Source organism: Patagioenas fasciata, chromosome 12 (genome assembly GCF_037038585.1).
Source record: "Patagioenas fasciata isolate bPatFas1 chromosome 12, bPatFas1.hap1, whole genome shotgun sequence".
Lineage (NCBI taxonomy): Eukaryota > Metazoa > Chordata > Aves > Columbiformes > Columbidae > Patagioenas > Patagioenas fasciata.
In genome coordinates, this window is record NC_092531.1 from 11,203,504 (window position 1) to 11,228,989 (window position 25,486).

Here is a 25,486-nt window from a genome sequence, read left to right on the forward strand (position 1 = left end):
GTGCCCAGAATCTTTTCATTCCTCCAGCATAAATTGATCAGAAATTTTCCAGTAGACCTTCTGTAAGTGCAGGCTGTATGGAGCAGAATTAATATGTCTGGCCTTCAGATATTCAATGTAAGAAATAGTTATAAAACTCCACATTTCATGAAGACTGTAATGAAGCACAGGGTAGCATGTGTATACATTAAAGGTTCCAGAATTACAGGAAATAAAACAAGCACAAGTACCTCATTTGGTTTCTTTTTAAGTACGTTTAAATTGCCAGTAAAAGCAAATCTACATTTTGAAGATATGCCTGGAACAGATCTGCATGCAGTGTCCTGTATAACAAATTTCAGTTAATACTCAATGTACATATGTAATGAAATATGAATGTGCCAGTTTTGAAGCTCAGCTTTTTTTCTTTTTCCTCCCCTTTCTGCCTCTTCCCTCACAGATTACCGAAAATGACATTGTAATGGCAGAAAGGCTCTTTGGCATTCTGGCATATGTAGCATCTTCTGAGCTGCCGCATTATCGCATGCTTTCATTATTCGGAGAATCTAGGTAACATACAATGTTCTGGACAAATTCCAGTTCAGTTCATATTGTGTGATTCTTTTGCATGCAGTCATGATAAATTCTTTCTAGGTAGGAAGACAGAAATGTCACAAACAACATCTTACAGAAGGTAGGTTCTCTGCGTATCGCAGAAATATTAGCGTCTCCTGATTTGTGTAGCCAGACGTTTTCACAGAAGTTGTATGAAGTCTGCTCTGTAAAAGGCACGTGCACACAAACGCGCTGCTCGTTTAGTTCTCCAATTGTACTGATATTGTTGAACGTTTATGGACTTTTGCAATGAAGACTGACTACTTTTAGTGGGTATTTTATAGTGGGTGACTATGACAGTTAACAGATGTAAGAGTTGGTGCTGTAAGAAAAAAGTTGCTCAAAATACTATTTTTAGTCTTCTATAGATCCATAATTAATAAACGCTTAAGCTGCAAGACTTCCTATTTAGGAGACACTATGTCATATATGTCAAAAAGTCAATTGTATAGAAGCAAATTAATGGAGGAATAAATGGAGTCCTTTATTTTGAGTAACGTGAGGATACAATGAAGTTGAAAGCTCAAGAAAAAAAAGCTCACAAACACCTGCATGTTAAAAGTTTTCCAATAATTAAAACTCTAAATATCTTTTCATAGAGTGAAGCAATTCCATTATCTGCTGGAGGGAAAGGGGAAGAAATCTGGGACTGGGAGTGAGGAAAGTAGTGATAATGGAAGAAATGGAAGTGAAAGCACAACTCGAGCAATGTTGAATTACACAACAAAGGACTTTCACGTGGAAAAGCTTGAGGTAAGTATGTAATTATCTTTATATGAAATTTCAGTTGTGCTATTGAGAACGGTGGTTTTAAAATGTTACCGCTTACCATCTTTACACATATGATCAAACATTTCATCTAACTGATCTGTGCCAGAATACTGGATAATGGTCAGTTTCTTTCTTCAGTGAAGTGGTTCCTGAACAGTGCCACAGTCTCAGAAGTACATTCTCACCTACAAGCCTTATGTTTGTAATAAGATGTACCTGCATTAGTTGAAATGTAAGAAGTGAGCACAGTTCTTTGCAAAGAGAAATGTATATTGCATATGTTAGGATTTTTCTAATGGAATTAGAAAGTCAGAAAGTATATCCCCAAGTGAATTAGTGAAGAACACCTTTGGACAAAATTTAATATAGTACAGGCTGTAGTAAGAAAGAGCTGTTTCTTACCTTTTAAATGAGCTACAAGAAAATAAATAGTTAGGTAATATATTAGGTTTAATTATTAATAAAATTGCAAGCTGGCTTGTTTCAGACAAGTGCATCAGTCACGCTTGTTTTACTTTGCCTTTCTGATCTGCTAACTCTTTTGCTTGGGCAGAGGGAAATTGTTCCCAGGGAGAACATGCTGCTTTCAACCACAATCTCCTTTCTGAGCAATCATCATGAGTTCTAGCTGTATGCGCCTTGCTTCCCACATTTGTCATGTCATTTGCTTTTTGATTATGTGGAAATATATGAATTCTCTATGGCAAGAAATTAAATCAAGTTCATTAAATACTGATTTCAGTTATTGCATTGTGGTTTTGCTGTCTCAGATCCATAGCGTAAAAAAGAGACAGTGACTGCATGTGTGGAGAGATTAAATTAAGAAAACATTTTAATTTCAAAAGCGGTGATAGTAGCTCTTAAAACTTTGAAAGGCATAGAGTAAGACAGTGAGGCATTCCTCTCTTCCTTTACCAGGGAACAAGTGCTATAATAAAATAAGCTTGGTATTTGTACATTCCATTAAATATATGCATTTTTCTCTTCCCATTGCAGCCATTCACACCTTGCCCTTTGTTGTATCATTATGTATGTGCCAGCAGATATTACAGAATGTCACAAGAGAAGTGTAAGAGGCAAAATATACTATTCAAGTTCCCCATCAGCAGTAAACTAACTTAATAAATGTGATTGAATAAGTTTATTGCTGCAGATGACACTGAGTCATTGATTAATAATTTGGTTTTTTAGATCAAACAGCTGGAAAGTATTTTCTCTGCATTATCACTTACTTAAGGAAGCTTCTGTTTTGATGGCCTGAAGCATGACCTAACACTTTTAATAGTGCCATAAATCAAACTAGTCAGATATTTAGCACCAACAGAACTTTTTGTTCAAAGGCTATTATGGTGTTTTATAGGACCTCTACAGAAACAGGGATTAATACCGTTTGAGGGACTAAAAAGTGGAGCCAGTAGTTGCATGAAGTGCAATATTTTATTGTTATAATTTTTTTTAGAGGTTCAGGTTACTTCAGTATCTAATGCAGTACATGTTAGGGACCATGTTGCTGCCAGAATCTATCATGGAGCCTGTGGAAAGGATGCGTACTGGCATATTTTTCTGTGACAATGTGCTTAGTTCTAATTAGGGCAGGTAGATAAACATACGATTTCAAACTGATGTACCGTTAATCATGAAAAGCTGGGGAGGGAGAGAAGGAAGGAAAGCAGTCTGGTGCTTAATAATTTCTGTAAGTTTTCCCTACTGTGCCAGAAGGCAACAAAAATCATAATGCTGTTAAAGGCTATTTAGATGACTACTAAAAGCGGCTTTCAGATAGATTAATGAATGTAATAGGAATATTATTAATATAATAATAGTAAGATTCTGTGGCCACACTCATAGTAGCTGGACTTAGACTCTGGGCCATGTGACTTAAAACCAACAGGAAAAAGTGTGCAATGGCCTCTATTACTGTTGATCACTGTTATTTAATTCATTAGATTTTTTGTGGTGGTTTTTGGGTTTGCTCTTTTTTAATCTTTTCTTCCTTTGTCTTATACAATGTGTAATGGTTCTCCCATGCAGGAAATCAAGGAAAGAAAAACATTTTGCCAGACATACATCGAGAACTTAGTGAAAGAAGCAGCTGACATCAATATGAAAAATGAGTCGTTGCAGAAGCTCTGGCCTCAAATGTTCATTGAGCTTGTCAGAGATGCAGTGATAGAAATACGCAATAAAAATTCCTACATGAAACTCTGCTTACAGCGGATCACTGATCAAAAACAGTAGAGTCAAGGCTTGTTGTCTTGCAAGCTTTTGGGTTAAGTATTCTGTGATGTTTTACAAACTTAAAACAATAGAATGTAAAATTACCATCTCTCTGGCATACTTCACACCTCCCAAAGGGATGCCTATAAATCTTAATTAACTCTTGATAGTTTTGAAATAAAAGTTTACTTGCAGTCGGCTTTAACAATGCTTCGTTGGCTAAAGCAATGAGATAGCATAGAAGTAACTTGGTGATTGTCATGTTCTGCTAAGTTATTGTTTATTTTTTTCTGCTACCCTTTGCTTCTGTAGTGCTAGAGCACTGATTTTTAAAGAACAAATTTACACTCTGCCTGCCTTATTTTTTATTGAATACTTTTCAATTTTCACCTTTTGACTGTTTGCTGTTAAAAAAAAAATATGGAGAATAGTAGCCATTTTTTTTAATGAGCAAAAGCTAATAAATTATTTTTACACCCTGGACTTGATTAAGACTTATTATTGTTGTTGTATAACTTGTGAGATTATAGAACACATTTTCATGTGAATGGTATCACAGTTCTCAGTATATCAACAATTAATGAGCCTAATTCTCAACTGAACAAATTGCCCAAACTTGTTTTCAACTGTTTTTCATTTGTTTTATTTGTAATATTTTGTGTGAGTTATTATAGATAAAATATGAATTTGAGTTATATTCACTTAGACCGTACTCGTGGTCTGTTAAAATATGTTAATAATATAATTTCTTTTGTTTCTTGATTACTAAATGATTCATTTTTGAGGTTTGGCAAGGTCAAATGAGCGAAAATGCATGCATTACGTTTGGTAAGGAAACTGATGGCTACTGTTAAATTGTAATTAATTTCTGTGACTGCGTGAAATTTTCGTATTTGTTATCAATAAAAATAAATTCTTCACTTTTGCCCTTCACAGATACTGTAAAGAAGTACTGTGTGCAAAGAAAAAGCTTCTTAATGCTGCATGAAGAGATGAGACACAATGTGCCCTCAAAATCAGCTGTGCATGGGTGGAACAAAACCTGTTCCATAGTACAATAACTTCCACTGCAAACACCTTGCCAGCTTCTGCCCAGAAACTAAATTTAGGAATGGTTAGCAAGTCCAGCTGATTCCCATGGCTAGTGTTCTTATGCAGGTAGAAAGCTGTGCCATTTAAACTTAATTTTATAGTTCTATTGTATCTTAACTAAAACAATCCAGAAGCTTTGTGCATTCTTTTTCTCAAATTGATCTTACTTAACTTAAGCTCATTTATACAAAACACATGTTCAGAACCAGAGGGAACTTCCTGCAAGGATTTCTATGGCTCAAAACTAAGTTTATTTTTAAATTTTACCTGGACAAGACTGTCTGGCAGAGCAGAGATGCAAATACAGTTTTGTAAGTTTCTGTGCCCTGAAAATAGCCTTGAATGAGCAGCAGGAGTCCGTGGTTGTAGGTATTTTGGAATATACAGTCTGCTTACTTTCAGGTCAAGCTAGTGCATCTGAGTTGTCAGATAATCCACTTTCAAAGCGTGTTACAGGTTGACAGTGGCATGCATACTCTTTAATTTCAATTGGGTTTATGTTATGTGATCTTCTAAAGCATACTTGCAGGTAGTTGATTTTCAATCTTTATGGAATTTAATGGAGGTTTAAGTCACTTAAATTCTAAGGAAATGTTGATAGTCCTGAAGAAACTGCTCCAGCAGTTGATAGAATTTAATAGAAAGAGTCACCCCTCCAGGCTTTTTGAACTGCTGCATGGAATTTATAGTAAGATTGGTGTATTTGATAGGATTATTTTTTCTTGCTATTGGAAAATTGTACCCTCAAGCTTTATGGTGCATTTATTAAGGAAACAAATGAAGACCCTGCAAAATGTAAGAAAAGGAGAGTTTACATTATAGAAATAGTCGGCATAGAAATGATCATGTAGAAGTTTTTTTGGATCCATCAGTTCCTTTACATCATTTGTGTGCGAAGGGGGTAGGTGGAGCAATTCCAGCTTCTGCATGGGGACAAACCTCAGCAGCTGTGTGAAAGTGCAGAACTCTCCTGGTGATGTAGCTGGAGCAGATGGGCCCCTTTTGAATCAGATTCAGCAGCAATAAAAGGCTGGAAAAAATGTTTTAAGAAGGGTGAATTGGTCTAGAGGAACAGGAAGTTCTCCACGGGAAAATCCAGAGAAAAGCCAGACTTTCTGATACTGAGGCTTTAGAAGCATGATTCTGATTGGAGGCTTTAAGGTAGGGTCTTGAAAAAACTAAGTGAAATGAATCAGGGGGTTTTGACTGCGAGTTGTAGAAACATCTCCTTAAAATGCTCTGTATTCCCAGCAGTCTGTGAATGCTGCCAGTTTGAACTTTTTTCACTAATAGCAGCTGTTTCATAACAGAATTGCTAAATGCCTGAAGCAAGGGTAGCTAGACAGCTATTATAAATGAAGGAAAAATTAATGTTGGGCTGCATATGTGTTTTTCAAATAGAACCGGTAGGAACAAAAAACCCTTACATTTTTATTAGTTATTAGGAAACTAGTGAATGGTGGGCTAAAGTGATGTTAGACCTAAGAATACAGAGAATTTTAAGCAGCCAGGTGATCTTAAAATAGTTAGCGTGCTAGGTGTTATGTGCTTATCAAAGTGGTTTGGCAATTCGTACGGACTTGTGGGATATACTACTGTAGTTGCCTACTAAGGAGTTTCTGAGTACCTAAAAAAATTTGAAGGTGGTATAAGCAGCATTTTCTGAGACAAATTTCCCTTATATCTAGGCAAGTGCAGATAATGATGTGGGGTTTTTTTTCCAGTTTAGCCATATCATGCATGAAGGCCCCATTATGTCATACAGAGTCGCTGTTTATTATGCAACTGAAATTTGATCTTCAGTAAGGAGGCTGATGAAGAGCTGTATTTCTTCAATTCCTTTTGATATAGGATCTGAAAAAGTAGTAGAGCTGCGGATATGCTGCCACAGTGCAACAAAGGGAGAAGTGATTCACTTGATGCAAACAAAAAGCTGATCCCTGTCAGTTTTAAAGGAAAAAAAAGGGTACTGGGAAGAAGTCTTGACTGAGCATTGTGAAGTGGGTAAAATTGCTCCACTGCCTGGCACCAGGTGTTAGATCTGAATCTGGAAATAGCTGAAAACTTTGTTTTCCGGTCTCTGTAGATCAATGATAAAGGTGAAATATCTTGTTTCACTACTTTAAATGGTCATGCTTTTATGATGTAAACTATTTAAAATAATAATAATGAAAAGGTTAACTTATTAAAATGCTGGCCATGTGCACCTTAAGTTAAGCTATTGTGCAAAGAGTAGTGAGTCCACAGTCTATGTCCACAACCTCAAATTCAGGACAAGTGACAACTCTCTTTTTTGAAGTCAGAGCTGTAGGCTGTCAGTGACAAACACTGATGCTTTCAGTTGCTACTTTTATTGTAGTGACACATCAGGATTAACTGGCTTTTGTTAGCTAGTTTATTTAAAGCAGCTAAGACAAATACTTGTTATTTCATATTATTCAGCAACATTGGGAGGCCAGTGTACATATTCAAAATCTCAATAACAGCGATTTGTTTTGATTGGGAAAGCAGTCTACTTGAACATGGTTCTGTTCCCGCAACGCAAGTTCTGCTGCATCTTGAAGTCCAGTTTCAGTGAAATTATTGTTCTCTTTAGTTTAAGTTGGAAGCATCAGTCTTTGGGGGATTTTTTAGACCTGGTGTTTTGTTACACATGTAGAACAAGGAGAGGAAAAAGAAGAGACTAGTTATCACTTTGCTTTATGGTGTGGGAAAGTTGCTTTTACTCAGAAGTGCATATAAACTGTTTGATTTTTGCATACGAAAAAGTAGAAAGTGTAGGCTACGCAGATTTAAACAGTCTTACAAAAGGCTAATCGGCATCTGCTTACACACATCACCCCAAAGCTGGATTTTCTTGAGGGTGAGCTAAAAGAAATTGCGTCTAAAGGACTGTTTATACAACCCAAGTATCTAATTTTGTTGGCTAGCTTTGCTAGGCTTCTGCTCTCAGGGGAAGATAGATAAGCTCATTGGGAGGAACTCTTGTCTCTGTTTACTGTGGTGAAAACAGCATTTCTTTACAAGCTGTGTGTTGGACCTCGTCTGCCATACCTGCGTACAGCTGGGGTGGACAGATGCTTCTGCTTATTGTATCAAATACCAGGAAGCCCTCATGAAGAATCAAGAACTCTTAATAGTAGAAACACTGATTCTTCTCAAGTTCTGAGTTGTTTGGTTTTGGTGTGTTGGTGTTGCTGGGTTTTGTGTGCTTGGTTTGTTTAGTTTGGGTTTTGGTGGGGGTTTTTTGGTGTTTCGGTGGGAGGGGTTGTTTTTGGGTTTTTTGTTGTTTTGTTTTGTTTGGTTTGGTTGGTTTTTTTCAGTTATAGATAAATGTGTTGTAAACAGAAACATACTTGACTGATGAAATTATGCTGAGTGTAAAAACAAACAAACTAGAAACCAGCAGGTTAGAATATTTATACCAAATCCAGCATCCCCAAGAAATGTATTCGTACAGGACAAGCATGTACTCCTTCTTAGGGAATTCATTGAGTTAAGGAGGCCTTTACATGTACCTATTTTCTCCATTTTGGAAAATACAAACTGGTGACTTGATTGTTGCTCTAGGACTTTGGTTCATTGATGCAGTATAAAATGATGTAATCAAGACAGCAGGATCAGATTTCTTGGTGCTGTAATCTGTTGGTTAACAGGGTGACAATGCTTAATCACACCTTTTCTTGCAATCTTGCTAGTTAGGCAGCCATTTCTCTATTAAGGAAAGTCTTGTGTGCAATCTTCACTTTTTATATAGTGGATGGCATCTAGTATATTGCTACATCCATAACCGTGATGCTTTCTAGTTTCAGACTAATTATTCCTTTCAATTTGGTTTGACTAATATGGGTACCCCAGAGGCCAAATGCTGCTGTTAGCAGTATTTAATTTTACACCAAACAAATCTGGAACTTTACATGAACATTGAGCAGATCATAAACAAGCTCATTCTTTCTGGAATACTAGACATGGATAACGTAAACAGCACTAGTGGTTTCAAAGCAGTGAGAATGATACCTTTCAAGAATCAAGGTAATGAAAGACATTTCAGTGTGTAATACTGAGCACTTAACACTTAGGCATAGGAGAAGATAGCCTGGAATGACATATGGTTTCCATCTATTTATAATATATCATTAGGCAAGAGATTGTAAAGTTAATTCAGACTACAGTGGTGAAGAAATTGTGCCTGTGAATGCTATGTTTGTGTTACATGCTCACATAGTCTAGACAGCTTACTTGCTTGTCCAAGTAATGGTGGTATTAATGTAATTCACACTTGATGAAAGAAATCGTAACAATATGTAGAGAAGCCATGACTTTACAGTAATAAAAAAAATGCTGAGTTCATTGATTAGCTACTATATAACACTTAGAAACGATATTGTCATCACTGCGTGCCAATATTTAAAGAGTTGCTACAAAGATGATGGAGACCCCCTTTTTGCAAGGAGTCACGTGGAAAAAACAAGAGGCAATGGGAACAAGTTGCTCCTGGGGAAACTCCAGTTCAACGTGAGAGGGAAATTTTTCACAATGAGAATAATCAGCCATTGGAATAATCTCTCTGGGGAGATGGTGGATTCCCCAACACCGGATGCTTTTAAGACTCAGCTGGACAGGGGCCTGGGCCATCTTGTCTAAACTCTGCTTTTGCCAAGACAGGTTGGACCAGATGATACTTGTGGTCCCTTCCAACTTGGTATTTTATGATTCCATGGGTATGTGCAGTGGTTTGTGCTCTGTATGGGTATGTGTCACATTTGCTGCCTATTTGCATTAGGCTTCAGGGGCCTACATTTTCTAATAAAGTAAAGAAATAATTCTGAAGAGTGGTGAAAGAAACTAAGAGCACAGAGTTACAGCTTGCTTTCAGTTTCTAACTTGGCACAGACAATAGGACTTTCAAGACTAGGACTTATTATAGCCAAAAACATATTTGATTTTTGGCCTTAAACAAGAGATGCAAAGTTAAAGGCAGCATGTTAATTAAGTACTTTAATTACTTTAAGTCTTTTGATCAGGTCCTTTTTTATTTTAAAGCCTGTTATCATAGCTTTAATTGGAATGATTATCCTATCCCCAGCTTGATATAACCAGTTATATTTAGTTTATTCAAAGTAGTAAGAGCATTTAAAGACATTCTTATTGATTGGCTGTTTTCATTAATTAATGTAAACTATGAACAGTACTTAACATCAGGAATTTAAATGAATGTCTCCCCAACATACTGTTTAATCTTTGATGATGGAATGAAAAATAGGATTGCTTTATAAGAATATTTTTAGCCATTTGTGGACATCTGATACCACAAGCATGCAAAACAAAGGTGTGACTAAAAATGGAAATGGAGAGCTTGTTCCATGAAATTGTAGATGCCAGGGATTTGATTTGCTTTGGTTTTCCTAATTAAAAAGTGAGTGATGTAGCTCTCTACCCCTTTCACAGCCCCATGTCCCCAGTGTAACATAGTGTAGGCTACACCTTGCTGTAGAACTGAGTCTAAACTCTGTTTTGTTTCTATATTGAATTTCTAGATGATTAACAGTTCTCATGATCCACAGGATCGTTTACAAAGCTTTATTTATGTTGCATTATTTCAGTGTTATCATATGTCTCCTCTGCAGATGTAATAAGATTTAAACGCAAATCAAGATGCTGCTAAAGATTCTAAAAGGTATTTGCATTTATTTATACTCTTTATTAGGATGCATAATCAAAAAAGCAAAATTAAACTAGGTAACTAGTGAGCTAAAACTGACGCTACTGAAGTTGTTGCAAGATTCCCAGTGATTTCAGTGACTGGAACTTCACATATGGCCTATATGGAGGTGAGAATTACTCTAACCAATTTCTTTTTATATCTGAAGTGATGACATTTATGTTTCAGTTAGTCCTGTAGGTTCTGTGCTGGCTAGAGGAAGATAGACACTTTTACAATGTGAAACATCTGATTTGTTTTAGATGTCCATCTTTGCAGTGCGGTGGAATTGCCTTTTCTCTTTTTTTTTCTCCCCTTTTAGGGTAGTCTAGGCAGTCATCCAGATGTTGACGTCTGCAAGAGATTGAATTTGTGCAGACAAGTTCTGTCCTTCCCACCTGTTGTCTGCCTCCCTTTAATGCAATTAAAACCATGCCAGTCAGAACCCACAGAAGCAGCCTGCTTTGTGCTGAACAAGCATGTGCTCTGCTTGGATTTGGGGTAAAATACGAGTGTCCTAGATAGCCCATACCCCAAGTCTTGCTAGCCTGCAGTGCAATCTACATCTGTAGGTGCTTTTTGTCTCATTTGAAAAGGCTTTGAGGTTTGGCAGTCAGCTTTTCTCCTTTGCTCTTTCGAGTATTGCCAAAGGAGGAGAGTAGTGTGGCCACATGGATAGTGGGGGAGGCGCTGAATCAGGGTGGACATTATTAGATGGTAGTTAACTGCTTCAGCGAGGTCATTACAACAGTATACGTATGTGAGTAGTAAAGTGTGTTGCAACATATGTTCGATGCACTTGGTGGTAAGCTACAAATACATGTGCTATATGTGTTATTTTGACATGAGTTTATCTCTGTTCAGTTAGACAAGACCTTTTCTCTAGTGGTGAGCTGGCTGGTTGCAAGGCAGCTGCTCTCTCATATATGGTGATTATTATGTGCTGGGCAACTACAAAGAAAGCGGATTATTTGCAGGTAGTATGGGTATTCAAGGTGTTGAACAGATTCTTCATGTATTCTGCAGAGAACCATTTGCAGTACTTTTAGTTTTATTGAAAAAATAAGTGATCTGTATCTTTAAAGAAAATGTGAGTTACACTGCTTAAAAATTACTTCAGACATGCTAAGGACCCTTCAGCTTTGCTTTTATGGTTTGTTTTGTTTTTTAATTGCATGAATCTTGATCTCTTTGCTGCTTGGAGAAGAAATGAAAAAAGGAGCCACAGGTGGTCTGAGAAAGTTATGTTGATTATCTGCTCTTTCTTCTTTGTTGGGACTGAATTTGTTCCCTTGTTTGATGGTGCCGGCTGTAGGCTCACTCTCAGGGATTAACTAGAGGCTGTGTCAGGAAAGTTTTTTAATAGATCTAGGTGTGCTGAGGACAGTTTCCAAACTTGACCAACATATGTTGCCCATCTGAGATTACTCATTTATTTTCACATCTTCCGTTGACACCTCACTTCAGCAAGCTTTGTCACGTTGCAGGGACAAACTAACATTTTAGTAATGTATATCTCAGTATGTGATATAAGAATGTGTTTGAGGTCTTTCAGCGTAACAGATGAGTGTCAATTATAAAGTTTCTCATATTGAAGAATATTTAAGTTAAGACATCTGTTCAGCCTCACTGCTGACTGGCTCTCACTTTGTATTCCAGAGACACTTTCTTATAAAATACACTTGTCAAGTCAAACTCATCCAAAATGGTATTCAAAGGAGGCCATAGGATAAAAAGCAGTACCTTGGAGAGAATCGGCCCCTGATGGCCTACATTCTAACAGCAGAAAAAGTGAAATAAAAGCACTTAGTTGCATTAGCTATCTGGTGATGAGCTGCCAAAGGTGTTAAGGTAGCCAGGTGCTGTATATCTCATCTGCAGTGTATGTTAAGTGTTGGGCGGCTACAGAAAGTGAGGCAGCCTTGTGTATTTTTAGAGGTGTGAGAACTGTTGTGGGAAGCCAAATCCTTCTATACTTCCCCACCCCTACTCCCCTTTGGAGGCTCTCACTTTCCCCACCCTCTGTTTCCAAGCTCCAGTGTATTCTGTTATTATTTAAGGAAACCATTGTCAGCATTGCTTTTAGCTTCAGTGCTTGGTCTGACAGAAGGCAGGCACAGGCAACTTTTTGCTTTTCCCCACCTCTACAGTGGAGAACAGCTACAGAGAAACTGTAGCTTCATTTGTTTTGGGTGTAAATCTGAAGGGGCATAACTGTGTTGTGTGGAGAGGCCGCGGGGAAGAATGCGGGCTAGGGGCACCTGTCAGTGGGGAACAAAATAGTTCTAGCACATGGAGTGCGAGATTCAGTGGGATTGTTCTTTTCCTGGCACTTTTAAACATTTTTTTTATTGCTCTTATTTCAATTGAATCAGCAGATGAGAGAATCCAGTACTTGGCTGCCACTAACAGATTTGATTAACTAGCACTTTCACCTCTAACAGTCTGAGGGCAAGTATTGCTTGGATTTTCTACTTTTATTTTTTCAATTAATCTGCCTTATGTTCTATGGAGAGATCATGCCACTCTTTTTTTTCTTTTTCTTAATTGTTCATTTTACCTATAGAACAGGTGGAATTTGTGATAAATAAAATGCACTGAAAGTAGTTATTTTTGTCTGACCTTACATGCTAAATATTTAACATCTCTTTGAAATGCTTGCTGATTTAGAGGAGTCTCTCTTTTGCTGTTGGTTCTTTCATACACATTTGTTTCACAATACAGTCAATTCAGTGATTCATAATCAGAAGCATTTGGAAATCTAGAACAGGCTTGCCAGGTTGTTTGCTTTTGGTCTTGCAGTATTTTAATGGCAATTTGTGATACAGCTAAAAATCTTGCAAAACTTCCAATAGATTCCTGGAAATTGTCTTTAGCAGCTCAATTAAAAATTATTTCAAACTTTTGGCTGAGATTTTGTCACCTCTTTTAGACAAAGCTTTAAAAGGCTTATATTCTAAACCATTCAAAATGTGGTTTTGTGATGTGCTGAAGGCTACTGAATGCTGAAGTATATTTTTTCAGAAGGATTTACAGAATGTTCTAGAGATTAAGTTGGTGAGTATAACTGTTTATCTTGTTTTGCTCGTGGACTAAAGCAGTGTCATGGCAGATGCTGCTTGGCTTTCCTTTGTTCTAGCATTGTGTGATGACAACTGTCTTCCATCAGAGAGAATCAGAGATTGAAGGTACAACACATTCTTGGTGGGAATTATTATACTGGGATGAGGATTTTAGCTAGGGGTAAACTCCAGGGTGATCTTTTGGAAATGAAGAATACCAATTGCCTGTACACAGTGAAACCAAGCAGCTACATGCAGCTTGTTTACTGTGGCCCAATAGATGGTTTTGTTATGGGTTGGTTGGTTGGTTTTGGTTTGGTTTTAAATTACTGGGATTCTAAGAAAATTTGCATCTACATTCAGATCTGAGAAATGAGTGCCTGCATTAGTAGCAAATTATATCACTCTGTTCTTGGGAGGAGCTTGGAAAGACCACGGGTTCTTACAGCTGCATTGAGAAGTTCAGGCTCACTTCTGATCGTACATAGGTGAGGACACTGATTATTTCTGTGTCTGGAATGGAGATCAGGAGCAAACCAGCTCAAAATCTGTAATTTATGTCTTTGTATTTTCACCTCTCTGAGACTGTTGAGAAGGGGAGGAAGAGTGGATGGGTGACAAAAGCGAAGGAGTGCGGGGTACAAGATTGGTAGGGACTGTAATGGTAATCTGAAGTTGGGAAATATGCTTTTTACAACAACATGGGGAATCGAGCAACCCAGCTGCCTCTAGCGCCCGGTGCTGTGGAGCAGAGGCGGCCTGTGGCACTGCAGTTAAATGAAACGGGGCTGGACACAAGGAGTGAGCTGGGAGCCAGGATTGCAGCTTTTCATTTCAGGCATGTACAGCTTGGCAGGTCTCTGTAGTTTTCAGTGAGAAATACGTGCACCCCAACCTCAGTAAACGTTCATCCTTTTCTCATAACATTCTTTAACTGTTCTCTTTGGTTGCTCTCCCAGTTCATTCCAGAAGGCGGCTTTCTGCAGTCTGTGTTAAAACGGGATGCCTCTGCCTTGTGTCAGGTCAGTGATTTAGCTCACTGTTGAGTATTTTCTGCTACTTTATTTACTCTAGGAACTCCTAGTGATCGCTTTATAAAATGAGAAAATAGCTGCATCACAGGAATACCTATCTTAATTTAGAAAGGGTAGGCTCTTTACAGATATCTACGAGCAGTGTTGATAATCCTTACTACATGATGTCTCTTCTCTGGTGTTCCTCCAGAGACATTCCCAGGCAGCATTTTCTTATGAAATCCAGTAAGCATGCAGACTTTGTGCCAGTCTGTGGCACCAGCTATTTTCCTGTTTTCTAGAGGGAGCAGTTAATTTGTTCACTGCTGGTAAAGGCTTAATAAATTGTTTGAAAAGCATTTTTATAGATCTGCTCTGTGTTAGAGCAGATAAACTCAAGACAAATTCAAGATAGATTGTTGGGGCAGCAGCTCGTTCCCATCTGCTGCCTTTGCTGGGAAGACGGCAGATCATTTCTGCAGATAAAATATGACATCTAGGATAAAGTAGTGCCACTCCTAATTTGAAAAACACTGTAAGTGGATGAGAAGTGAGGGTGACAGCAGCTGGTTATCAACAGACATCTTTCCTTGGTGCTATTCAGACAGGGGCAGAAAACATTCTATGGGCAAATGTCATGCACGTATAAATTTACTGTTCCCTTTCAGACATGTCACAGGGAAGGGTCCAGCCCAGACACCTATTCCCCTTTGCTAGGGAGAAGTTTATAGTTTGACCTGGCTCAAATTAGTGTCTAAGGACATCTTTTAATGTTGTCTGAGAGATTATTTCCTAACCTGCCAACAGTCCAATGCTCAGTGTCTTCCTCATATGTGGGATTTGAGAGGATGGTCTGTTATTTCAGGGTTCTCTCTGAGATTATTGTGTTGGTGACTTTAAGCAAGAGATGCTTTTGGAACCTCGGCAAATCAAGGGCCTCTGATCTGAGAAGGACTCCTGCATGTTTTGGTGGCTTGGAAAAATCAGAGAGAGACAAACATGCACAGGATCTTCAAGTTGGCCTGGAGTGTCTCATAAACAGACCATTTACACCATTTACAGAAAATGGTGCTGTTACTCCATTATACCTCTCCTAAATATTTAAAAAAAAAAAAAATAGTATTTTTTCTGGCAGGACCTGAGCTTTAGGCTACAGATCAAACAGGTTCAAACGTTTTTCTGGCCTTTTTTTTTTTCTTGGCAATTTTTTTGATTGATTCCTTTATATTCCCATCAACATCTACTCATATTTCAGTGTAGTCTGGCCAATAGTCTTGATACAAAGACAAAAATCTTTAGTCTTGTTTAACCAAGCTAGTAAGAAATGTATATTTTCATCCTGAAGTATGGGCTTGTCCTTGCAATGTGTTACAAGAGTTTTGTCTTGAGAATTTGGGAAGTTTCCAACACTAAGTAAGTATTTAAATGCTGCTTCATTGGATTTGAGCTCTGTTAGTAATTCTTTTCTGGAGCTGCAGCTAAAATGGATCTCTAACATGTAGCAACGTTAATCCTCATTCCTCTAATATACCTGCATGCAACAGGGAATGGAATTAGGATTACATGTAGTCACTTTAAGTATGTTACAGCTGCTCTTGATTCTAGAAGACTTTGTCCTTACAGCTGTACTGCTGGAGTATGCAGCTGGTTTTTGCATTGCTGAAATTTGGCTGACTCTGCAGCAACATCCAGGCCTTCTTGGATGCTTCATCATAAAAATATAACACTGATAGTGCTCCTGCTTTTATTATTAGTGGAGGTGCAAATACTAAAAATACGCCTTTCATAAGAATTTAAGCATAGACAGTACTGCACAGAACTCCTTTCTGTCTGTGCCTGCTTGATATATATCTGGACTTGAAAAGGGCCAGGATGTTCCTACATAAATAAATCTTTGAGACTTCCATGATGTTCTGCACGGACTTAGCTTTGATATTCTTTCTTTAAAGAAAGTCAGGCTTTAGCTGTTTCAGTAGCAAAGAAAACCTCAAAAATGTGAAGCTGGATGCAGGTGGTGCAGGCAGAAGTTTGCACAGAGCTTGTAACAACAACAGTGGGAAGTGTGAACTGCTGCTTTGCCATCTATTGGGTGTTAGCTCAAATACTCAGCAATGGTGTCTAATCATGTATATTAAGTATTTCATTCCTTAAAAAGGATGAAAATTCAAGAGGCCACAGTTCTGCATTATGTCTGATGGGAGGCATCTCATTTTGATGGACCAAACTAGTGGCATTTGGGAGTTGCTTCTGGTTGTTGGAGTTAAAAAGGAGAAGTCTCACGGGGTGAGAACCGAGGAGCAGGGCTGATAGATTTTTGACAGCTCTGAGGTGTAGTTTATCCCGTAGGTGGAATTCCCATCACCCTTCATCTACATTCCTGCTCTCACTATTATCAAACAGGAAAGCATTAAAACACTTCCAAATCTGAAGTGAGACACTCCTTCCTGAAGTCCTGATCACTTCTGCGTTTGTTGGTTTGAGGTTTTTTACCCTGGTACCTATCACTGTCTTAAATCCTTTTTCCTCTAATAAACTCAGTTTTGAACCTGATCGAACAGGACTGTATGTACCAATCTGTGGATATGAGAGGTGAGGAAAGTGAAAACAAACTGCTTTATGAAGGAAAAAATTACATCCACATCACCTTGTTTGGGTCAGTGCTACAGGTGATTCTTTAACTTCATTGAGTTAATGACTCAGTGGATGACTCACTGCAATTGATCAGCTTTTGCAATATGCAGTTTTCCTACATTGAAAGTGTTCTTTTCTGTTGGTATTGTGGTTTTTTGTTTGTTTTTCTTTATAAAAACAAGGCATTTAGCATGTTAGGACCATACTGTGTTGTCTGCACATGTCAGATACTTTCTCCATAAAGCTGCTTACCTGAAGCAGAGTTTGTAGGTCAGCAGGAGATTTTAACTGTAGAATGGGGGTTAGATGCTTTCTTAAAACATGGCCACCTAATACGGAGTTGGTGTTTTGTTACTAAGAGCACAGTAACATCATTCTGTTACAAACATTAAAAAAAAAAAAAAACCAAACACCAAACAAAAACCAAAAAGTTGTTTCTTTAACAGTCATCTGTAGAATTTTGGATAACAGTATTTTACTAGTGATGGGAATCCTAACTATTCTGAAGATGCTCACAGATTAAGTCCAGCAAGTAACTTAATTCCATATTTCCCTAAAATTGCTAATTTTTTATTCTGCAGAATTACATGGAACTTTATATGATTGCTTAAATATTATTTATTGTTTTGAAGTTCTATTCTGTAGACACTACTAACCATGCTAACGCTGTACCTACCGATGGAGTAGTCTATGGCTAATTTTCATAGCTGTGCAAACCACTTATCTTCTCATTTGTGTGCTTTTTTATGTTTTCTTTTTCTAGAAGCAAATATGTTAAAGTGCGTAAACCTACTTCGCTGAATCTCATTCTCTGTTTTATTAAGTGTTTCATTTTGTGCATACAGTTTTGTCCCACTCCACCCACCTTTCTCAGCCTATAATATTTATCAGAAGCCGAACAAGCTGAAAGATCTGAAAGAAATAATTTAGCCTGTCTTATCTACTGCACCAACTGCTATGCTTCCACCATGGAAGACAGGGCTACCTGCAATCTTGCAGCAGCTCTATGTGTTTGATGAATGCAATCACTCTGAAGTCACCTTTGGATCAGTCCCACAGTCAGACTTGTCTTTGTAAGAATGAGAGAGCTCTGTTGTAGGAACCATAAAACAGTCCCTACCCCAAAAAATTCAAATGAAGGATTGTGTTTCATAATGGTAGACATTTAGACCAGGTATTTAAAACAAACAAACAAATGCAAACATAAACCCACTTTTAAATGTTTTTTCTTCTTTGCCAATAAACCATCTACATTAAAAAAAAAAATAAAAAAAAAAAGGGTAAAATTTTTAATCTGGAAAGAATAGACTTTAGCCTAGAGGTTGACAAGGTGACCGAAAGCTTGTCTTTACACTCCCTTCTGTCATCCTTTTTTCAGAAGCTGAGCTGATAGATTAATACACGTGTGTGTCTGCACGTGCATGTTTCTGCAAGCGTTTGCGTGCACGCGTTTGTATACGCTCCATCTCGACGTTAGGAAGTAGTTGCCAACACAGGAAGGGCAGTTGTGTGTTTCCTAGTGATGTGCACTCCAGGGCAAACTGAATCTGTAGTAAAGTAGTGGGTTGTGATACTGAACAATTTATCTCATACCAAAGATCTTGATAGGACACTTGAAGGTTCAGCAGACGTCACCAAGATTTTATTAGGTGGAAGCATTAGAACTTTATCTTGTGATTTTATGAATAAGCCAGAGCTGGCCGTGTTTGGCATTTTCTACAGATGTACTATAAACATCCTAGTTTACTTTTTTCATTGATAAGTGGAAATGTTAGCCACACAATTCTCTTAATGCAGACCTGCAGGAGCTTAGTTTTCTTCCATTGGTAATTTACAGTTAATAAATAACCTTTCCACTGGCTCATTAAATGCTGTTTTATATTTTTTGTAAGGAGCTGTCTCTGACACCTCTAGGGATATTGTGAAAGAGAGAGCTCTGATGGTAAATGTACTCCATTAAATAGTTTATTCTTCAGATGTTAATAAAATTGTTCTTGAATACATTTCTAAAATTACTGTAGAATTCAATTTTAAATAATAAACCTTGCCTAATTTTTTTGTTGCTCTTGTCTTCCACAAAAACATGTACTAAGTGAAGCATTGCCATAAATATTAACTTCACGTATCTGTCTGTCCTTTGGTTGCACTTCAATAAGGGATTTATGTGAAAGTTTTTGAAGCATTAACTTAAATATTGCAGGAAGTGCTTGTAGCTGAGCCTGACTTTTATGTGTTGTTGAGTCAGGACCCTGCTAGTGATAGTGGTGGCATCTGATCTTCCCCCTCAGTGAGATTAGGGTTGCTTTCTCCACTCTTTCCAGGTAGAGGGGGTAAGATAGATTTCTTCTACTCCTTTTCAAATTTGAAACCACCAGAGTGAGAACATTCTCTTCTTTGGTGGTGTTGGAGTGCAGTTCATTTCCTTACACTTACTGACAGGGCTTGAGAAAGACATTTGGTTTAGAACCAGGGGCCATGCAGTTGCAGAGTTGAATAACCCAAGACAGGGTTATTAAACAGACAGATGAAAAGCCTGTTAGGACAGTGGAACAAACTCGGAAAACCAGAGCATCTGGTGAAATAAAGAGGAACGCTAGTTTTGCCATGGGATATGAGACAACACAATAGAACAACTGTAATATGCTGCTTTGAAGCCATGACCATTTTCCTGCAGACAAGTATGAGGACTTCAGCGTGTAAACTTCTGCCATTCTACAATTCTTTCTTTGGTTTATAAATCCTTCTGTTTACTGTCTCCTTTTACCTCCATGTGATTTGTCAATCTCTTTTTTTAAAAATTCATCAGCAGATTTGAAGCAAAATTTTCCAGGAAACAGCTATGAGGACAGGAACTCGGCAGACAAAGAACTTCAGTCTGTACCCCTGAACACTGCAGTTGTCAGTCAGCAGTTGTCTGAGCCTGGCAACTGAGAGAAAAGGCAGCACCTTGCACTTCTTGTCTTGAGGATTGTTTGCTTTGCAGGGTCTCCCTCAGTTTGCTGTTGATTTTCAGCTGTTTCCAAATTCTTCATTCTGAGCAAAGTTTCAAGAAGGATTAACTAAGTATGTACAGTTTTCCAGGAAGCTTCAAAAAGGAATGAGATTAATTCAGTGTCCATTTGGATAACTAGTAACTGAGTAATTTGTACCAGTTCCTGGATATCTGGAAAAGGTAAAGTAGCAGTGCAGTGACTTTAAAACCTGTATCTTCATGTGTACATGAGAACCTGTAGTCTTCATAAGAGCCCTGTCTCAAAGGTAAAAGACTAAGTTTGTCCTTGTAAAGGCTGTAAGACTGAATATTGGAAGTGAGAACTAATAAACAAATAAATAAAATACAAAGCCAGTCCTGAAATTCTGAAGTCAGTTCCATGGATTTCACAATACTTCCTTTTTGTCTGCTGAGTTTTCTTTTTTTCTGCAATAGAATGTTGCAGGTAAGCCCTGTTGCAGTTTTCTCCCTTACAGGAGATGAAATTCACTATACTAGATTAACATATTTATTTTATTACTCCCTTCCTTCACAAATTGCTCATGTGTTTGCTGTCACTTACAGAGAACAAAGATTCGCTTTCTCGGCCAAATACCTTGCAGGGTTTGGAGAAAAATTATGTTCTATTTGCTTACTTTGTGCCTCAGGAACCTTCAGAAAGTTCTTTGGGTTTTTGTCTTTGTCTTTTGCTTTGTTTGTTTTGTTTATGAAATGAAAATGAAATGAAAGGAGGGGTGAAAGAAGTAAAGTGGATTGTAGAGGAATCGTGTAAGAAATAGAACTTGATTGATTTTTAAAAGTTAGAAATGTTTTCCCCTTCTTAAAGTAGTCTTGTAGCTTTTCTCTTTAAAAGCGTAACTATGTGTGCACAGACACTGTGGTGTGTTTAATACTCTAATAGTAATGTCTTTTCCATGTATTTCCATAAGTTCTGCTATCTTATAAAAGTTGAGATTTTTTACAGGGCAGGGGGAGTAAGAAGCTGAGTAAAAGGCATGCTAGATGTACTTCTTTTTTTCCTCTCCCTGCTTGGAACGTTCTGTTCAACAGCATGCACGTCTGTGTGATTTCACTCGCTGCTGCCGAGGCAATGGCAGGTTCTCCGAAAATCTTGATTCTGTTGAGGAGGAAGCCGTCCAAGAGCGCTGGGAGCAGGGCTAAAGGCAGCCTGTGAGCACATAGGACTGAAACATCAGAAAGCTTTTGGAACTCATCCTTGGAAGGGCTTGCGTGCTCCAAATGCTAGATGTGGGGATGAAAAATGACTCGGAGCACTGATCTCACTAAGAACCAAGGAAATGGAAAATAAATTATGTAGGAGACTAATGGGTAATTAAAAATTCAGTGGTAACTCTTCTTTTTATGACAAAACATTGTTCTGCTCAGCGCCAAGCAATAGTTTAGGTAACTGCTAAAAATTTACAGAGCATTTTTCTTGGCACTGGGTAGTAGATTATTATTGCTGTTCTCAAGTATAGTGACAGTTGTTTGTAACACTAAGAGTGGTTTTGCAACTACTGCTCTCATTGCTTGAGACAGGACAAAGATTGGACAAGCATTAGAGAAGAAATGGAGAGAGATAAAAAGAACTGTTCAACTCTGGCATTCCCCTGAAACAGATACACTAGGCGGTTAAGAATTATTTTCTCTTATTTTGAGTATTTTAGAGATTAGGGGCCAAATCCAATCATGCATAATGGTGGAATTTGTACTTTAAATGTCTGTAATACTCTCAGTAGTCTCCTAGTAGTTTTAAAGGAATAACTCTGAAGTGAACATGTGGAAACTGTAATTTAAGAGTAAACTGCTATGAACATACCAACATTCTTGAACACTGCAGGTATTAGTATGAGGCATTCCAGAAGCAATAGTCTTGAAGTATTTGTAGCTCACCTGTGAGACAACATCAGTTTTACTTTCATTTCCTACTGTGCCAATTGTCGCAGATCTGATGTTTCACAGTATTTAGACTTTAAATTCCAAAATCAGTTAATTACTCTAAAATACTTGAATATCTTGTTCAAGATCACACAGTAATTACATGGCCAAGATGGGAGGAGAGCTAAGTATTTTGGCTCATTATCCCACAGTCTGATCTTCACGCTGCACTTGCCGCTTTTATTAATAACTACGAAATCTTCATCTTTATCACAGCAGGCAGTTCCTCAAATAGAATTACACTTGGTGATCTTCTGTAGAGATACCAATACTGGGTACTGCTGGTACAATTCCCAAGAATGTGATAATGCTTAGTTGAAATAAGATAATAGTTTTAGATTAATATCTGAAAAAATAATTTTGCCATACTTTTAATCTGGATCAGCTAGATAACGATACTTTTCCCATTCTGGGGAAGCAGTAGTTCAGGTATGATAGCAAAACTGGAAAGATCTTTCTCGAACTAGGCTCATCCCCAGGACTCACTTGAATGGATGTCATTTTACTGATAGATACTGGTGCTGCTTTTCTATTGACTGGGGAACGAGGCTCTGAGCAAGCTGATCCAGTGCCAAAGTCAGCCATGCTTTAAACAGGAGTTGAACCAGATGAACTCCTGAGATCTCTGTTACTCTGTACTGTCAATAGGAGCAGAATTGTATTCCCAGTTTTATTGTCCTGTCATATAGTCCCTCTTACTAGGCCTCTTAAACAAACAATTACCTTCAAGATTTAAACTGGTGCGAACAAAATGGTTAAGTAATTCTAAGCTAATATTTTATCATCCAACAAACATTCTTTTTATGCATATTCCCCTGAAATAACATTTACTTATCTATTACTAATGTTTTTTAAACTGTATGAGTAATCATTAACTCGGTTTCATTAATTTCACCATGATTTTTTATTGTTGTTATTACTGCAGCTGTGACAAATTTGGGTAAGGAAATTAACTTGACATTCCTTAGTTCTCTGTGTGTGTTCTGTGTGTTGTAGTATGTGCTGACTTTTTTTCTTTTAGTTATTATTCTGATTTGTTGTGGGAGGCTTTCCTCATCCAGTGCTGTGTAGTGAAGAATAACAGCTTTATAAGAAGAGAACATCCAGATGAAGCTCAAAGCTTGACAGGCTTTGGGTTTCCTGGTTGTTACATACAAGCCTTGCAGTGGTAGGTTAGGATTGTTCAGAGGTTTCAGGCTGGCGCAAAGCCGTGATTTCTTGAAAACTGCCAGTCAGTGTTTTCACTGAGCTAAAATAACAAAGAGGAGGAGGACAAGTCTAACTTCCTGTCTAATAAAATAACTTTATGGAAATTTTGGGATGCAGCACCATATTCATTTCAGGTGTGAACTGCAACCTTATCTTCACATGAGATCACCTGGTTCTGCTAAAGCTATTGCCACTGCAGTGCTGTGAACCTAAGCAGCAAGGCTTTTGGTTCAGTAGCTGTTTTCAAAGTGTAACTTGAACCTATTCAGAATCTTATGAGGAGAAGAGATATGGAATTAATCATCATTTTAGTCATAGGATCCTTGTCTACAGTGGTGATTTCAGTTTTGCTTGTAGACTCACAGCACCAGTCTTAGAAATGTATGGTTCTTAGAAAGTTTCTGTAGTGGGGAATGTCTAATCACAGGGCAGAAACTCAGAGTGCCTTAACAGGAAATCTAAGGCTCTAAGGAACTGTGGTGTGAACACTCCTGCAAATCCTCCACTATAAAGCTACAAGGGGGAAAAACACCTTTTCCAAGTTGTAAAAGTTGAAAATTGTGACTTAAGTGTAGGTTTGGTTTCTAACTCCAGTGTAATTCATGAAAAGATTGTTTTGTCAGGCTAGTAATTTGAAACCAACTTCTTAATACTTAGACCCTCACAAAGATGTCAGGTGAGTTTTGATAAAATTCAGAGAGGAAGAAAGGAGAAGACAGCTGCAAATGTTCATTCAGAGGCCATTTGCTTAGTCTGGACAATGGATGCTGTAACCACCATACTCTGAAGCAGTGCATTTCTTGACTAAGTCAACTATGCCCTTGTTGGGCATTTCTTCTTAACAGCTTTGACCTCCACAATCCTTACAGCTATTATTTTTGGGAAGATACCAATGTAGTATCCAGCAGCTGCCCTCCTTGAGACTGATTTTCTTGTGGTGGGATAAAGGAGGGTGCAGCATCTTGCAATGCAAGTATATTTGTCCCTTTTCCCAGCACAGGTGATTGCAGTCCAGTTGTTAGCGAACAGATGTTTCTCTCCTGGGAAGTGTGTCTCTGCAACTGGACTCTCCCTGGCAGTTTCACCAGTAAAGTGAGATACAAGCATCCTCGTCCTGGTTACATACCTGAGGAAGAATTGCATTTGACCTCTTACCAGTTAGAGTGAAACTTTAGAAGGTATACTGATTTCTGCCCTTTTCCAAAGATGAACAAACACACCAGAGATGCCCTCACTTCTGAGGAATTCAGTTTTGCATTCTGGACATCTATTCCTGTAGGATATTAAGTCTCTGTAAAATATCATGTGTCCTTCATCCAGCAGCTGGCTGACAGGAGGAAAAAAAAAAAAGACAAAAGGACTCTGGTACAAATCTGCAGTTCTTTGGGATGTGGAAAACTTTGTGTGTTGTGAATTGGTGTACTATAAATAACAACCCTGCATTTCACAGTGTAAGTCTTTGTGTGAGTATCGGAGGTTCCTTTTGATTTTTACTGAAAATGCTGTAGGGCCTTTTAGGTGGGATTTGTTTGTTTTACGTGTCTCTTTTAGCACCAACCTATTCTTAAGCAGGACTTTTAATGCAGATATTTGTTTGTTGTTCAAATATATGCAGCTTTCCCGGTGTTTTTGCTAATTTCTCCAGGCAGCCAGAAGAGGTCTGCCTAAAATATTTACTGAGTTACTTGGATCCAGAGTCCTTATGTATATGGTGGTCTTTGAAAAGTTTTAAAGGATCTCTCTGCAGAACTCTGTTCAGTCATAGACACACAGGTGAATGATGGGTTGGAAGGCAAACCAAATCTGTCACTAGCTTAGAGAAGGAAAGAAAACAAGACTGGAATTGTAGGGCTTTCCTGCCTCTCTGATTTGTACTCAGGACAGCTGAAAAATAATTGTAAGGAAGGCATGGAAAAAATACTGAAAGGCATATACTGATGCTACCTTTAAGGTCTAGAACGCTGAAACCAGAAAGATGCATTTGAATGAGAATAACTAGTTTTTGAAGGGATATTGACTGCATTTGCCTTGCAGTGTTTCCAGTGTACAATTCATGCCCTCTAAATGAGAGGGGCAGAGCAAGTAGTACCCTCCATCAAGCTGGGCTTTGAGAGTTAACAAGCAATGTACAGCAGCCTTTGATGGTGAATGTAGATCGGCTCTTGCGGCCAAGTATACGTTTTCAGTGTTTTGCATGCTTATGGGGTCTGACTCCTAATCCAAAAGGGTTCTCATATGACGATGCATGAAGATGACCAGAGCATAT

General features: G+C 38.0%; 1 protein-coding gene across 5 annotated transcripts in view; it reads left to right on the top strand.

The window, feature by feature from the left end:
- The window catches only part of LRRC49 (leucine rich repeat containing 49), a 44,734-nt gene extending 40,219 nt beyond the window's left edge, over positions 1 to 4,515 (top strand). For all 5 annotated transcript variants that reach the window (XM_071813856.1, XM_071813857.1, XM_065847208.2 and 2 more), the window contains 3 exons: positions 440 to 549; positions 1,194 to 1,347; positions 3,397 to 4,515. In XM_071813856.1, coding sequence (XP_071669957.1) covers positions 440 to 549; positions 1,194 to 1,347; positions 3,397 to 3,603 — 471 coding nt within the window. In that variant the 3' untranslated portion in view covers positions 3,604 to 4,515. The remainder of the gene's footprint in view (positions 1 to 439; positions 550 to 1,193; positions 1,348 to 3,396) is intronic.
- The last annotated feature ends 20,971 nt before the right edge of the window (positions 4,516 to 25,486 follow it).